The 17,273-nt window shown below is 40.8% G+C and overlaps 1 protein-coding gene and 1 pseudogene across 5 annotated transcripts in view; one reads left to right on the top strand and one right to left on the bottom strand.

The window, feature by feature from the left end:
* Nucleotides 1-17,273, top strand: part of HERC2 (HECT and RLD domain containing E3 ubiquitin protein ligase 2) — a 160,850-nt gene that overhangs the window by 52,240 nt on the left and 91,337 nt on the right. For all 5 annotated transcript variants that reach the window (XM_037510126.1, XM_037510129.2, XM_037510127.2 and 2 more), the window contains 7 exons: nt 1,121-1,321; nt 4,026-4,254; nt 4,355-4,479; nt 7,796-7,974; nt 13,277-13,461; nt 14,642-14,797; nt 15,487-15,672. In XM_037510126.1, coding sequence (XP_037366023.1) covers nt 1,121-1,321; nt 4,026-4,254; nt 4,355-4,479; nt 7,796-7,974; nt 13,277-13,461; nt 14,642-14,797; nt 15,487-15,672 — 1,261 coding nt within the window. The remainder of the gene's footprint in view (nt 1-1,120; nt 1,322-4,025; nt 4,255-4,354; nt 4,480-7,795; nt 7,975-13,276; nt 13,462-14,641; nt 14,798-15,486; nt 15,673-17,273) is intronic.
* LOC119245457 (U6 spliceosomal RNA) lies at nt 9,321-9,415 on the bottom strand (annotated as a pseudogene).

Below are 17,273 nucleotides of genomic sequence, written 5' to 3'. Positions count from 1 at the left end.
TACTAGCCTTTTGAAACGTTTGCAGTGATATCTTCTCTACCATAATTGATATTAGTAATTTGTGTCTGTTATAGTAGAGGCTTATCCATTTTGTTGATCTTTTTTAAGAAGACAGCTTTAATTTTATTAATTTTGCCCTTATTTTTTGCTTTTAATTTAATTGGTATCTTCTCGTGTTTTATACTCCTTCCCTCCAAGCTTGCATTTGATTTCACCTTACTGTTTTTTTATTTTTAAGATTTATTTATTTATTTAAACAAGCACTGGGTACAGTCAGAAGCATGGGAGGGTGAGAGAATTCACCAGAGCCAGAGCGGGGAACAGAACAGGCAGACTGACAAAGTATACTGCTGAGGGGAGCAGCGGGCGCGGCAGGAGAGGTCTGCATGCCATGTAGGACCCTCGCTGGCAACCGGGGATCGAACCGGTACTGCTGCTGAGGCTGAGGGCAGCTTTGCAGCCCAGTGCTCAACCACTGAGCCACCAGGGGAGGCCCATATTTTGAGTTTCTTTAGGGAGAAGCTTGTATTATTATTTTTTAAAGATTTATTTATTTATGCATACAAAAGCTGCAGTATAGGCCAGAGATGTGGTGGTATGGGGGGTAGGTGAGAGGATTCACCAGAGACAGAGTGGGGAACAGAACAGGCAGACCGACTGAAATATTCTGCTGAAGGGAGCAGCGGGCGAGACAGGAGAGGTCCGAGAAGCTTATATTATTGACGTGAGACTTCTTCTTTTGGTGTAAAAGCTACTTGATGCTATAAATTTTTCTCTAAGCAGTAACTTTAACTGCGCGTACAAATTTTGATATATTTTTACTTTTGTTTTGTTCAAAATATTTTCTTATTTCTCTTGAGAATTTCTAATTTCTCTTGAATAATGGATTAGTAAATGTGTCCTTTAATTTTATTTTTAAGTGTTTGGAATTTGTTCTGCTCGCTTTCTGTTATTCATTTCTGGTTATTTATATTAAGAAATAGGTAGGTATTTGGGACAGTTAAAGGAATGAATAATAATTTAAGTGTTTTTTTGCCATTCGTAATAGTGAACTCCTCCTGTGGAACATTTAGTTCAACAGCTGATGTCGTAGATTCATTTTCGTGTGTTTCTTCCATAGAGCTTTGCTTGGTCATCTTGTTCTGAGTGGTCCATCGGCCTCCGGGTCCCTTTTGTGGTAGACATCTGTTCAATGACTTTTGAGCAACTGGACCTCCTATTGCGACAAGTGAGCGAGGGGATGGATGGCACTGCTGACTGGCCCCCACCCCAAGAGAAAGAGTGCATGGCCGTGGCGACACTGAATCTTCTGCGACTTCAGGTATTGATGATTTCCCTTCCTCCCCCTCCTTTTATAAGTGTCTTAAGTTTAAGTAATAATATTTACACATATTGGAATATAATGTTTACATATTTATATATATTGAATTTACTGTTGTACACGGAGAAACCAGTGGGCAAGATAAAAGGCGATTAGGAGACAGAGAGATGAGAGACCGGCTGGCTTTGCTAGCCTGTCTTTTGCCTGGACTGTGAGAACTTGACTCAGTAAGCTGGGTTTCCTCCCTCCCCAGTCAACATAGAAATGGGACAAAAACATTTCTTGTCTTACTATTTTTTCACTTACCTCCTATCATTATCATAATCATTTTTAAGAGGCTCTACTTCCTTGGTTCTGTAGTCTTTTTTTAAACCAATTTGTTTTGTCATTATAGCTTATATCCCCTACCTCCTGTGTTCCTCCTTCACTGGGTTTTCTTTGTCAGTGTCTTGAGTTATAAAGACTGAAAACTCTTCATCAGCTCTTTGATTATCTTGTTATCTCCTGGCCTTTTTGTTGCTGGTGTGAGGTCTTGCTTTAATGCAATTGTTGTTTGTTTGTATCTAATTTGTGTTTTTCTTTGGTAACCGTTCATATTTTTCTGCCTTCATTTTGTAATTTTAAGACATTATGTCTGTGTGAAAATTTATTTTAATATGTATAACCTGAGGTTATAATTCTCATTTGATGTGAGATTACCTTTGTTAAGTTTTAAAAAATCTTCAGTTTACTTTTTAAAGTGCTCCCTTCCCCCCCATCTTGGACATTTCTCTGAGGTTCCTACTGTAGGTATGCTGAACTCATTCATTTTATCTTCCAAGAAGCATAACTTTTTTGATATTTTAAAATATGTATTTTTTTAATGCTCTTTTCTTTAGCTTTCTCTTCAGCCTTCTGGGTGATCTACTCAGTACTATCTTTCAGTTCACAAATTCTCCCTTAGCTGGATATACTTTATTGTTGAATTGGCCATATTTTTATTTTTATTTAATTTATTACTTTTTTAAAGATTTATTTATTTATACAAGCACTGGGTACAGTCAGAAGCAGGGGAGGGTGAGAGAATTCACCAGAGCCAGAGCGGAGAGCAGAACAGGCAGACTGATGAAGTACACTTCTGAGGGAAGCAGTGGGTGGCAGGAGAGGTCTGTGCACCATGTGGGACCCTTGCCCGGCAGCCGGGGATCGAACCGGCGCTGCAGAGGCTCAACTGCTGCGCCACTGGGGAGGCCCCTATTTTATTTATTTTTAAAGATTTATTTATTTTTATACAAGAACCAGGGTACAGGCCAGATGCACGGGGAGGGTGAGGGGATCCACTGGAGACAGAGTGAGGAGAAGAACAGGCAGACTGAAGAAATACACTGCTGAGGGGAGCAGAGGGCGAGACAGGAGAGGTCTGCTTCGCCATGTGGAATTCTTGCCCACCGGCCAGGATCAAACTCTCTACAAAGGCTGCAGACAGACTCACAGTGCGGCGCTCAACCGCCTGCGCCACCAGGGAGGCTCCTGGCCGTATTTTTAATATACACTTTTATGAACACTGCTTTAGACATAATAATTCACTAAACTCCTGTGGCAGCCCTCTGTGAGGTGGGACCCACAGGTGCAGCGCACAGAGAAATTCCGGGAACTAGGGGTCCTGGGTTTTCACACTGCTTTTTGAGGTTTTATTCCTGTAATTATTTTTCTCATTTTTAGAATTTATATGTATGGATCTTTTTGAGGTCTTTCATTTTCGCTCATTCTCACTTCTGCATTCTGTTCCTTGTTCTTTTAGAACAATTACTTTATGGATTTATTGCATTTTTTGGTTACTGCCATCTCTTGGGGCATATTTTGCTTTTACTCTGTTTGTGACTCTCCCTCGTGGTCGCCTAGTGTGGCTTGTGCTGTCTGACTGCCAAGCCACCATCAGGGTAATGTTTGCCAGGGCATTTCTTTGTGGCAGTATCCCTGAATGGGATATCTGGGGGCTGTCACTGGAGGACAGTTTTGTATTTTTTCTCCAAGGTTCCACGAATTCTTAAGCTGTAGATGGGCTTTGGCTTCCCTTTCTTGACCTGTGAGATGGTGGTGTATATTTGATTTCGCATCTGCTTCTCGGGCAGGCTGGGTCTCTGTGGGGTGTCTCTTCCCAAAGCCTGAGTGGGCAGTGGGTCACCGTCCATCCTGGGCAGATGACTGAGCAGCTCCCGGCTCTGCAGGGTGGGCATTGTGGGTCTCAAGTCCTGAGACTCTGTCTGAGCTCAGAACTGCATGGCTCCTGCCACGTGTATCTGTGTGAGCTCCGTGTTGGCCTTTGAGGAGTTGCCTTGTGTGCTCCTTGCTTGGATGTGTGCTCTTCTGACGCCTCTGGTTATACCTCATCTACTGTTTCTGTGTTTGGTGCAGATGATTGGGGCAGGGGTGGAGGTTGCTGTTTCCACATTTTTTAACTTTTGTTGAGCTTTTTGTTCAGCTTTTCTATATACTTATTTATAATTGGGTTAAAAAATTTCCTCTTGTAAAATCCATTAATATGGATTCTCAACTGCTATTGCTCAAGTTTTTTTTAGTTCAGTGTGAAAAAGTACATATACTGGAAGGTTTTCTTTTCTTATTTAAATAATACCTCAAATTGTATTTCACTCAGTCTTTAATAAGATTTAAAAATCCACTCATTTTTAGGGCTTCTAAGTGAAAATTGTTTTTCTCCTTTCAGTTGCATGCTGCCATTAGTCACCAGGTTGACCCAGAATTCCTTGGTTTAGGTCTGGGCAGCGTCCTCCTCAACAGCCTGAAGCAGACGGTGGTGGCCTTGGCCAGCAGTGCGGGTGTGCTGGGCACCGTGCAGGTGGCTGCCCAGGCGGTGCTGCAGAGCGGGTGGTCCGTGCTGCTGCCCACTGCAGAGGAGCGGGCTCGGGCACTCTCTGCTCTCCTGCCCTGTGCAGGTGAGCTTGGGCTAGGGGTGGGGTGAGGAGTGGGTGCAGGAGTGTGCTGGAAGGGCCTGGTGCTTACCTTCATTTGGCAAAAATCCTTTCCTTTTTCCAGTTTCAGGCAATGAAGTTAACATAAGTCCAGGTCGTCGGTTCATGATTGATCTTCTGGTGGGCAGCCTAATGGCTGATGGAGGCCTAGAGTCAGCCTTAAATGCAGCCATTACTGCAGAAATCCAGGTATGGCCCAGGAGTGTGCATGTGAACTGATGGAGGTGATCTGATCTGAGCTGGCCGTATGCTGGAGTGAAACGCCATGCGCACGTGTGTGAGGAAATACCTATCACCAACATGACTGAAAAACTAAAACTTGGTAGCATTCAAGTATTATCTGTAATATACATTCTTTTATTAGTTTTAAGAAAATCTTGATGTAATTAGTATGACAGAATGAACCCACTCTAGTTCAATGAATTTGACAGATTCTCCAGTCATAGGATAATTATTTCCATGACCTCACCTTTGCTTTCAGAGGTCAGACACTTTTTATCTTGAGGTATTCTAGGTGCAATGCTATCTCATTGGTTTCAATTTTCATTTGTACTTGCTTGTTGTCCTTCCATAACATCTTTTGTTGCTTTCATTGTTGTGATAGTTGTTTTTAAAGTGCATACTGATAAAATTAGATGAAGTAAGTACAGTAACAAATGTCTTTGAGTGGGCAGGGCAAAGAACAGAGAGAGAAGGAAGCACAAAGGTCTGTGGTGGTAGAATGTGGGTGAGTTGGTGGTGGGTGCCCTGTGATGGTACTACCTGATGGGGTACCCTGAGATTTTCTCAGTTAAAAATAAATGAATTAATTAAAAATATGTCTTTGAAAGCATTCTTAAATACCCTGGTTAAATCAGGAACATTAGGAAAAAATTAACATGTAATAATGTTAGCAGCTGCCACTGCTGTGTACCTGTTATTGCCCAGGTGCTGTGCTACATATTTTTCTCTTTTAATCTGGTCAACCATCTCGAGTGGGGAAGTTGTCTTAAAATTCTATTTTATAGATATGACATAAGTACCACAGGAATTTAGATATTTGCTAAGCTGTTATGACCAATACATTTGCTGACTCCAAGACCTTCCTTCTCTTCCAGGCCCCATAGGGCTCCATGTCATAGCTCCCTCCATTGACAGTGGGCCACTCAGACATGTTGACATGGCCCAAGCAGTATTTTTAGAACCCATTAATTGACAAAATCTGTGCTTCCTGCTGTAGAGAGCCTGGTTGTTGAGTGGGGGAGGGTAGAGAGACATATGGATTATGATCTCATAATAAAAGCTGCCTAAAAAAATAGCCAAAAGCCTGTTTTATTTGAAAACAAAAATGTTTTTGAAGCTAAAGAAAGTCACAAACAAAAATAATCACCTTTTAGAATAACCATCTTTTAGAATAATATTTTTTGTGTATAGTTTTCCAGACATTTAGGAATACAAATGTTGCTAATGATATTGATTATGGCGCCAGGACTAGTCTCAGTGATAATGTTGATTTGCATCTTCACTCATCAGGCTACCATGTGTTCTGTGTTGAATATTCTGCTGTTGTTTCCATTTTTTCTGTTGCTTGGGGAAAGTGTCAGATGGAAAGAAAATCGCTTCTTTTTTTTTTTTTTTTTTAATAGAGGCATGTTTTATTTATTTATTTATTTATTTGTTTGTTTGTTTATACATGCACTGGGTACAGTCAGAAGCGCGGGAGGGTGAGAGAATTCACCAGAGGCAGAGCGGGGAGCAGAGCAGGCAGAAGGACCGAAGTACACTGCTGAGGGAGCAGCGGGTGGCAGGAGAGGTCTGCGCGCCATGTGGGACCCTCCTCCGGTGGCCGGGGAGCAGCCGGGGATCAAACCGGCGTTGCAGAGGCTGCAGGCAGCTTCGCAACCCAGCGCTCAACCACTGCGCCACCGGGGAGGCCCCTTCTTTTTTTTTTTTTTAAGACAACCTACTGTTTTTTGCCATTAGGCTTCAGATATTCTTACTATAATTTTAAATTACAGTCTTGTAGTAATATGTCATTGACTGTAAGACTGATTATTAGGAAAAACATTCTAGAAACGAAATTGCTGTGTCAAAAGCGTGGAGATTTTTTAGTTTTCTGATCCCCGTTGCTTTCTTGTCCCTGTGAGAGGATAGAGGAATTCCACTGCTACCACTGAGTTGGGACCTTCCTCTCTATACCTACTTGTCAGGATGGAGGAAGACTGTGGTTAGACTGCATTTTTGTCTTTAAAAAATTAGGTCCAGAGGAACAAAGTCTGCTTTTTCTCAATAAATTTGGTTACTAGAACAATGCTTGTTTCATGGTTGGTCTTCTGGAATATTGATTGTATTTGATTTTTGTTTTCCAAAATAATAGCTTTATGGCAATATAATTTATATGCTATAAACTTCCTCTTTAAAACTGTATAGTTCAGTGTTTTTTGTATGTTCACATAGTTGTGTAACCATCATACCACAATCTAATGTTCATCATTTCAAAAGGAAATCCTGTGCCCCTCACAGTCACTCCTTGATTCCCACTCCTCCCAGTTGTTAACTCTTCATCTCTGAAGAGTTCTCTAGTCTAAGCATTTCATATAGATGGGGTCATAGAGTGAGTGACTGAGTCTGGTTTTCTTTAATTGCATGGTGTTTAATAAGTTGATCTATGTTGTGACATCCATGTTGACCTTTAGTTTTTTCAATGGCTAATCAACATTTCCTTGTGCAGATGTGGCACATATTGTCTGTCATTCATCAGCTGATGGACATTTGGGCTGTTTCCACTGTTATTTTATTGTGAATAATACTGCTCTGAGTAGCTCCTAAGGGTTTTGTGTGAATATGTTTATCTTTTTGGAGTGAAGTTGTTGAGGTTTATGGTAACTCTATGTTGAATGTTTTGAGGAATAGACAGATTGTTTTCTTAAGTTGATACACTGTTTTTCATTCCCAGTAGCAATGTACAATTGTTCCCTTTTTTCCACATCCTTATTACTACCATATACCATTTTGATCATAGCCATCCTGGTGTGAATTCCCCTCGTGACTAATGATGTCTAGCATCTTTTTTATGTGTTTATTGACCATTTGTATGTCGTCCATTCAAATCCTTTGCCAGTGTTTAGATTATCTTTTCATTGTTGAACTAGAAGAATTATTTCATATTCTGGACAGATGTCTCTTATCAGATACATGATTTGGGCAAATACCCTATGAGTTGTAGCTTCATGTTTACAAAGCAGATAGCTTCTGTGTGGATGGGGCAGATCACATTGGCTTTTTGTATGAGCCAGGAAGATTTTTAGTACTTCATGGAGATTATCAGCCTGGACATTGGACTGTAGGATGATTGAGTTTAGAAACTGATTAATATAAGTGACGGGATTTCTGACAAGTGGGTCTGAGCCATTGTCACCAGATGTGTGACACACATCAGACCAGCAAGGATCAGGGCTTAGCCCAGGGAGCCTTCACACCTACTGCTAAGATAACTGGTAACCAGTCTCTGTTTTATGAATTACAGGATATTGAAGCGAAAAAAGAAGCACAGAAGGAAAAAGAAATTGATGAACAGGAAGCGAATGCCTCCACATTTCATAGAAGTAGGACTCCATTGGATAAAGACCTTATTAATACAGGGATCTATGAATCTTCTGGAAAACAGTGTTTGCCTCTGGTTCAGCTTATACAGCAGCTTCTTAGGTAAATAGTGTTAGCAATATTATGTTTTAACAGGAACATCATTGGTTTTTGTATTAAGATAGTGAGATCTAGCATTTAGTTTCTCAAAAATGTGTTTGGCTGAAAAGTACTTGAGATAGGTTTTAGGTAAAGAACAGACTCTTAATTATAGATGAGAGAAGTTGGGTGTGTCTGGTAGAGCTAGAGATTCTAAAGGTTTTCACACAAGAGAAATTGGTATGTGAGGTAAACATAGGAAAATATCCTTATTAGTAGGCAGGTAGATGTAAATAAAAATCATCATGCTAAGGTTAGTTTTTTAAACCAGTTGTTTCATTGTGTCATTCTGTATATTAGACTTATATATATTAATTTGTATGACCAATTTTAATTTAAAAATTAAACAAAGAATAAAAAAAAGATTAAAGAAAAAGGCTCAGAATATAAACAGGCTAACCTTGACCAGGGCTGAAGTGGGCAGATGCTGCTGGTGTGTGAGTGCCAGTCAAAAAGAGTGGAATAACCAAGGTGATTTCTGAAAGGCATTTCTTAGAAAACAGCAAACTCTTACCCACTTTTTAACAAAACTGCTCTATGTAAACTTGGCTCCTGGTTTTTCTACACTTAGAGAAAGCAGAGATCTGGTAGCTTGGCTTAGGTAGTTGAGCCCAGAGCGTAGCAGGCTCTGTGGTGTTTCAGGCTGCAAATCCCAGAATTTAGTGGGAACTTTTTTTTAAAGATTTATTTATTTATTTATTTATACAAGCACTGGGTACAATCAGAAGCGCGGGAGGGTGAGAGAATTCACCAGAGCCAGAGCGGGGAGCAGAGCAGGCAGAAGGACCGAAGTACACTGCTGAGGGGAGCAGCGGGCGGCAGGAGAGGTCTGCGCACCATGCGGGACTCTCCTCCGGTGGCGGGGGAGCAGCCGGGGATCAAACCGGCGCTGCTGAGGCTGCGGGCAGCTTCGCAACCCAGTGCTCAACCCCTGCGCCACTGGGAAGGCCCATAGTGGGAACTTTTTAAAAGAGGAAGTTTTAGAGCTAGTTCCTTACATGTTTTTTTTTTTTTTTTTAAATAATAAATTTTATTTTTATATTCCCCATACAATTGCAACCCCCCCCATTATGACCCAATCCCTCCCCTCCCGCCCCCCACCCCCCAAAAAGTGTCTCTGGTTCATAGTTTTTTATTGATTTTGATTTTCACTTTCTTATAGTTATTCATTTTCCTGGTCCCTTATTTAAGTTTTCTAGATTCCTGTTATGAGTGAGACCATCCGGTATTTTTCTTTTTCTTTCTGGCTTGTTTCGCTGAGCATGATCCCTTCCAGCGCCATCCATGTTGCTGCAAATTGCATGTGTTTAAAAAATATGGAACGCTTCACGAATTTTCGTGTCATCCTTGCGCAGGGGCCATGCTAATCTTCCAGTTTTAGTATATGTGCTGCCGAAGCGAGCACCCTTACATGGGTTTTAAGAAATATTAATTAAAAACTCTTTTCCTGGTTCCCCCCCCCCCCAATGCTGATAATGATTATTCCTTTTGGTCAATATTTCACACGTTTTGATCTTCTGTTTAACAAACTGAAATGAAGGGAATTAGTTCAGTGTAGTTGCCATTGGTAGAAAGTACTTGGGATTTCTTTCTAGAAAATTTCAGTTGTGACAGCTGTATACAGGTTGAAAGGTAAAACTTTGCTCTGCTTGGTAACTGAAGCAAGAAAAAGAACAGTGTTCATGTTGCAGAGTTAACTAAAATCAGATTGAAAAAAGGGATGCTGAGAGCTTTGTCATTAAAAGTGCAGTGTTTTACAGTGTCCAGTGTCTTGGGAAGTGCTTTTCCAAGTTCTTGAATGTTTCTCCTTGACTGAGGATGTTGTGTGGGAACCCTGGGTGTCTCTGGCTGAGAGTGGGTGCAGAATTCCCTGACCTTGGCTGTGTTGGCTCCTGTGCTCGTGGGGGGCAGTGCTCTCGCTCCCCTGTTTGCTTAAACTGCTCTTTTGGTGTGGGGAGTCCTGTGTGTTTTAATGGACTGGGCCTGTACTGCCTCCTCCTTAGTAGCTCGCCACATTTGTTGGTGAGCGGTAGAAATCTGGCCACTGTAGTTGTCACTCAATTTTTTTGTTAATTAATATCTATATAGAAAAACTTAGCTATTAGTTTTAGCTATTAGAAAACTTTGAAATATGTTTGGAATAACTTGGCCCTATCAACTTGGTTTTTCTACTGTGTTTTATGAGTCTCAGTGCAGATAATAATTTTCTTTCTTTTTTTTTTTTTTAAAGACTTATTTATTTATTTATACAAGCACTGGGTACAGTCAGAAGCGCGGGAGGGTGAGAGAATTCACCAGAGCCAGAGCAGGGAGCAGAACAGGCAGACCGATGAAGTACACTGCTGAGGGGAGAAGTGGGTGGCAGGAGAGGTCTGCGCTCCATGTGGGACCCTTGCCCGGCGGCCGGGGATCGAACCAGTGCTGCAGAGGCTGCAGGCAGCCTCACAACCCAGCGCTCAACCTTTGCACCACTGGGGAGGCCCACAGATAAGAATTTTCAATGAAAATTTAGTTATTTACATTGAGATATGTTGTATGTGTAAAATACACCATGGCTTTTGAAGACTTAATGTGGAATAAAGTGATGAAACATTTGAAATAGCTTTATATTCAGATATATCTGCATAGCATAAGCCCAAATTCAATACCTGTTTGTGGTATTTTCAGGGCAGCTTTTCCTACTTACTGGTTTCATGTTGAAGTGATAATATTGTCAATATATTGAGGCAAATGCATTTTCTTTACTGATTTTTTTACGTGTATCCTTTTATGAACATGACTGGTAGAACACATTTACCATTACTCCTGTGGCTCCTGGCATAGTGTTTCTGTGGGCAGTGTGCTCTCTGGACCCTCCTCACAGCAGGTCCTCTTCTGAATCTTCATCTTTACTGAGTATAGTTTTTGCTCTCTGGCCCTCCAGGAGGAGTTGCTTGCACAGAAGGTTTTGTAACAAAGATGCATTGTTTTAAAAACATTAAAGAAAAATTGAGGTCTGGAGGTGAACAGCACCTTAAACATTTTTTGGAAAATAGAAAAAGAGCAGTGCATCAGCAGTTCTCTCACTGGCAGGATGTCCTAAATCCAAGTTCTTTTCATACGCTAAGACATTGTGCCCTCCCCTCGCAGGGATGGACTTCACTTTAGCTTTTTTTACCTTAAGATTTTGCAACTGAAGGAGACTCGGTGTGTTGACTAAGCTGATGCAGTTGTTGAAAATAGTGTAGAGACATTTTGGAGACATTTCATGTGCTTTATTCCTTGGTAAACAGGTTGAGGAAATTACAGCTTGCCATAAAATAAGCAATGAAAACAGATTTGGGGGTAAATCATTAGTTTTATGCTGGCAAGGAGCTACAGAAAACCATTGATATTTGAAAATACAGAGCTAGGAAATTTTTGTGATTAGTGAACTCTGTTAGGATTACCCATTTCGATTATGATTCTGAATTTCATGTTCAGGAAATAAGTTAAACCTTTGTTGTATTTTATTACTGTTCATTCCTTCATGCGAAGCATCCATTCAGATTTTATACTTGTTTCCTCCCAGTAGAAAAGGAAGGTCAACTAAAGGCCCAGTGAGCACCCCCTCGGTTTTGTGTGGCCCGTGGGTGGGTGGGTGGTGCCATGCATCAGCCAAGCGCTCCTGCTGCTCTTCCTTAGCTTCCTGAATGTGAGTTGAAAGGTGTGTTGGGGCACCTAGTGTCATGTCTCCTGCTCCTGTCATCACTTACGCTGTTAGATCCTGGAATGAATCATGGGGAAGGTGCCACTGGTAAAGGCTTTCCACATGCCTGCTGTCACATTAGGACTCAAGGAAGTGTTACTGAGCTCCTGCCTGTGGCCTGGTTTTGTGCAGAGATGCCAGACTCGACCGCTGTGTGCCAGTGCCAGGAGCCAGCCAGCCCTCGCCCTCTCTCTGGGGCAGGGCTGGTGTGACAGAGCTGCTTGAACAGCAACCCTGAAACCAGACTCTGTTTTGACTCTTCTCCTCCATCCACTGACCATTTCCTTCTGTTTTCACTGACAGGGATCCAGCTTTCATCACCAGGGGCTGGACTGTCCCTGGGTGGTGGGGTTTCATCTGGTGTTCCCTCTGCCCTTTAATCTGCCTTCACACTGGCCTCAGAGTTACCTGAGGCACAGAAGGCACTTTCCTTTTGAAACTTGGTGGATCAGTGTTGCACACTCTTGCCCTAACACCCTGGCACTTCAGTCTCCTGCACTGTCCACTCCCCTTCCTTATTTTCTCTTGTCCTTATTTTGCCCTTGATCTCTGCTTCTTGCATTCTACCCTTGGAGCCAGAACCATTTACAGTTCTTCTAATTGTACCTTCCCAGAGTCAGTTTTCATACATTTTCTCTCCACTTACTGGTGATTCATGGCTCTCGCCAGACCCCAGACTTGGCACAGGAACCTCCACTCCTCTCTTCTCTGTGCTCTTTGGGCACCTGTTACCTTGACTTGGTCTGTTTGCACCCACATTGGTCTTCTTTCCTGTACTCTCTGAACCCTGGCTACCCCTCATGGGCCATCTGCGTGCCATCCTCCAGTAAGTGCTAAAGGCTGACTTGTAAGGCTGGTGCAGCTGTGGTGTGAATCTTGTCCTCAAGAATGGTGACACTTTATATTTGAGGCCTCCCCGGTGGCGCAGCAGTTGAGTGCTGGGCTGCGAAGCTGCCAGCAGCCTCTGCAGCGCCGGTTCGATCCCCGGCTGCCAGGGGAGGGTCCCACATGGCGCACAGACCTTTCCTGCTGCACAGACCTTTCCTGCTGCGCCGGCTGCTTTCCTCAGCAGTGTACTTCAGTCCTTCTGCCTGTTCTGCTCCCCACTCTGGCGCTTGTGAATTCTCTCACCTCCCGTGCTTCTGACTGTACCCATTGCTTGCATAAATAAATACGTAAATCTTAAAAAAAAAAAAGAAAAAGAATGGTGACACTTTTATATTTGAAATGGAGATTTCGAAAAAAAAATGACCCAGTTTCTCTTTCCAAGGGTTTGCCCCATTCTGTTATTTTGAACCATTCTACACGACTCTCAGGAGCACATTTGCAAAATGAAAGGGCATCATTGTGTCTTTTATGCTCCTCAACTTAGTTTTTACAGAGGCTAATGCACCAGACAGATGTTTGTGGGGGGTGAGCCATCTGTCAGCCCCCTGGGTGGATGATCTATTTCTGATTTCAGTGTGTCAGAATTTTTTTAAACTTTTTTTTTTTAAACAGACAATTTGTTTAATTTTGCAATCCTTTTTCCCTGCATAGAAACATTGCTTCTCAGACAGTAGCCAGATTGAAAGATGTTGCCCGTCAGATCTCATCGTGTCTGGACTTTGAGCAACACAGTCGTGAGAGATCTGCTTCATTGGATTTGTTGCTGCGTTTTCAGCGCTTACTTATCAGTAAACTTTATCCAGGAGAAAGTTTTGGTCAGACTGCAGATATTTCTAGTAAGTTGCTTAAAATGTATGTCTTATGTGTGTCTAGTACTTTATTATTTAGGTTTTTTGACATCCCTGTTCTGCATACCCATACTATTATATGCACTGATTTTGGTGGACTTCATTTTGCTTCCACTTTTTTTGATCAAATATTTCAAAACCAGTATTTTGTCATTTATTTCATTGTCTAAGTATTTACATTCTTCATACATGAGAAGTAGCATCCTTTATGTTCAGGATCGTTTTATAGAAAGTTTATCAGATTTATGCCATGTGTTATGGGCCTTTGGAGACAGACGTCACATGGGCATGAAAGAATGACAAAGTGTGTCTCCCTGGGAAGCCAGATTGGGTCTCAGTTATAACTCTGATTTATTAACTGCTGCACGTGGGACTAAATTTCCTGAGGGCCATATAGATTGCTTACTCCAGGATTGAGATATTACCTGAGAGTGGTTATGAGGATTAACATAGGGCGATATGCAGTTGATCAGCACTGTGTGTGACGTGGGGTTGATGGAGGCTTTTCTTGGGGTAGTGGCTGGCTCTCCATAAGGTAACTTTCTCTGCCAGGGATGCAAACGTCTGCTACTTCTATTAATATTCATAGTTATTATAAAATAACTTGGTTACTTTCTGAAAAGAGTTAGATACTTGAACATGATGGAAAATTTCAGGTTCAAATGGTTGAACTGACAGTTTAAAAGAGGTTGCTCTTTCAAAGACAAAGCCACAAGGATTGATACGCTATTTAAAACATGTAGAAAGAAAAGTTGATGATTTTGTGAGACTGAAAAATGCATAGCTAGTTAATTGGGGGTAATTTACAAATGTTAAGACATGGGCTTAGAAAGCATTTGTATAACGTATATGAAGTTTAAAACTCTGTATATTATGACCTTAGTATGTATTTATATACTCAAGATCTTGTTTTTAGGTACTATATAGTACAATGTGTAAAAACCAGATTCACTGTGCCTCAGATGATGTGATATGAAAAGACCAAGGCCAAAGGGGCAAGAGACTGCTATTTAAGACATTTATTATAGGTAAAAGATGTATAGATGAAGAGTGGAATAGTAGAACAATTTATAAAATAAAATAAATTTTTTTTTGCCTCTACCCCACCTCTGAAGTCCAAAGTAAAATATTAACAGTGAAAATGAAATTTTCTAAATCTTTCTTCAAGGTCCTGAGCTGATGGGTGTCGGCTCCTTGCTCAAGAAGTACACAGCCCTGTTGTGCACACACATTGGAGATATACTCCCTGTGGCCGCCAGCATCGCCTCCACCAGCTGGCGCCACTTTGCGGAGGTGGCCTGCATTGTGGAAGGGGACTTCACTGGTACCTTTTTTGTTTCCTCCATGGGAACGTGTGTGTGTTTTTGGAGATGGATAAAAGTTAAAGTTTATCACTTCCTGATAAACCTGCATGCCTTTATCCCATGTATTTTTTAGTCCTGTTGTCCCTTTCTTCTTCTGTGGTTTTAGTTACTGACAGTTCTGTTAAGTCACCTGGTATGGGATACATATCACTGTAATGATAATTAGCAATTGAGAATCTTCCTCCATTATTAATACTTCAATAATGACTCCATACTTCATAATGAGATCTAATATTCTAGTAACATAAAAATTAGATATCCCTTTCAGGACCTTGAAAAATGGTAATATAGGTTAATGTTTTTAAAAGTTAATTCTGTGATATCAGAACATTATTATTGAGTGCATTTTTTTCTAGTAGTAAAATTAGTGGTAGGCAGTTTTCTGCATGAAAGAGTCTTTAGTTATTGTTCTGTGTTGAAACAATGTTTTTGAAAAGTATTGCGACTCAAAGTATTCTGTTTGATAGCTATAGCAGCTGTCTCTTTCAAAATGAGCTATAAAATAATCCTGTAGAAATATGTTAAAGGACAATGATATTTTGTTGGTGATTTATCAGAATTTAAATATAGAGTAACTTTATAAATTGGCTCTATAGGATAGATGCTTTTATTAAATCTTAATCCTTTCTTTCCCTCTTTTTAAATGTAGGTGTTCTCCTTCCAGAACTAGTCGTTTCTGTAGTGCTTTTGCTCAGTAAAAATGCTGGTCTTATGCAGGAGGCTGGCGCTGTCCCACTGCTGGGTGGCCTGCTTGAACATCTGGATCGATTTAACCACCTGGCGCCAGGAAAGGAAAGGGACGACCATGAAGAGTTAGCCTGGCCTGGCATCATGGGTATGGCAACTTAACGTAAAGGACTTTCATTGAGGAAAGTTTTGTCATAGTATAACCTATTCTTGTTGTTTGTATTCTTTGCAAAGAAACGAGGGAAGAGCAATCTCTTGCTGTTTTCACTAATGGTAGTATAAGTAGAAAAATAAAGATGAATCATTAGAGACTTAGGAAGATTTTTCTGTTAGTATTGGTTGTTATATCCTGAAATAGATTATCTTAGAAAGTTCTAGAACACCCTTTCCTGGGAGTTGTCTCCAGAAGGTTTGGTTGAGGTGGGTAGATAGGGTCCAACTTTGGAGCAAACATTGACATGGAATGACTTTGTGAAATCCTTGCCCAGTACCTGACATAACTGAGCCAGGGAGTGTGTGCAGTCAGCCAGGTCCTTTGCTCTAGGTACTGTTTGTACTGCTGACAAATTGGAATGAAACTTGTCTTCTTGAAGCTTTGAATTTTGATGTTTTTTAATTTAAGTGACTATGATTCTGATTTAGAATTAATTGAAGTTATACTTCAGTTTCCACTTTATAGGACAGCTCAAAATGGGTCTGCCATCAGCTTTGTAACAGGAGAATAAACAAGAGTTACCCTTGTCCTGAGGAAAATAGCCCTGAAATTGTATTAAAAAATTTTCCTTATTGTCTCTATCTGTAAACATTTTAGACATATTTAGAAGTGATGGCTCTAACTTATATTTAAGCTTTCTTCCCCACACTTTGCATTTTGCCCTTTTTATTCTACGTTCTGTGAAAATTCGTCCACTTTATCTTCCAGAAACTAGGATAATTTTTCTGCTCATTTATTGAGTTTTTAAAATTTCCAGTTGACTTTTACAGATATAATAACTCAAATTTCTGTTACATTTACTCTAAAATTCCGTTTTTGTTTGTTCTTATAACTTTTTCTTCAAGTTCTTTGTTCTACTGAGTTTTAGGGCCCTTCTTTTACTTTGTTGGTTCTCCTGGGCTTTTCTGTTTTACTTAACTTCCATCTAACTTTTATGAACTTGAACGGTCATTTTTTATTTTTATATCCACTGAACATGGTTTATAGTTTGTATCTACTAAACATTTAATTTGATCAACAGTTCAAACTTGTTCATTAAAAAAATTTTTTTTAAATTATGAAATACAGCATATACAGAGAAGAATAGAAGTGACTCTGATCAGTCACAGAGAAAACTTTTCACATTCATCCAGGTTAAGAAATAGAAGTTTGACAGGCCCCTCCCCAGCTCTACCTCATTTTTCTGAGATTTTCCCGTGTCTTACTCTGTGGCCATAGCCTGTCCTCTCAGTCATTTCTCCAGATAGGCAATGTGTCCCTAAACAACGTATTTATTTAAACATTCCTGTTTTTTGGTGGCTTAGAGGGTATTTGTTAGTTCAGAATCCTGGGTTTCTGCAGTGCTTGTCCTGATTTCTTGACTACCACAGAGCAGGAGGTTTCTCTGTTTCACCTCTGCACCCAGAGGGCATGTGTTGTTGCTTTCCCATGGGCATTTTGTCCATAGGGCCACCTTTGGGTGAATGCACTGCCCTTGGTCTGTCTTCTTTGTCTAAATCAGGTGTCTCTGTGGTCCAGCCCCCTCTGCAATGTTG

Source organism: Talpa occidentalis, unplaced genomic scaffold (genome assembly GCF_014898055.3).
Source record: "Talpa occidentalis isolate TD23 unplaced genomic scaffold, MPIMG_talOcc4v2.1 talOcc4.14, whole genome shotgun sequence".
Lineage (NCBI taxonomy): Eukaryota > Metazoa > Chordata > Mammalia > Eulipotyphla > Talpidae > Talpa > Talpa occidentalis.
Note: the sequence above shows the minus strand (reverse complement) of the source record. Positions and strands in the feature narration are given on the sequence as shown.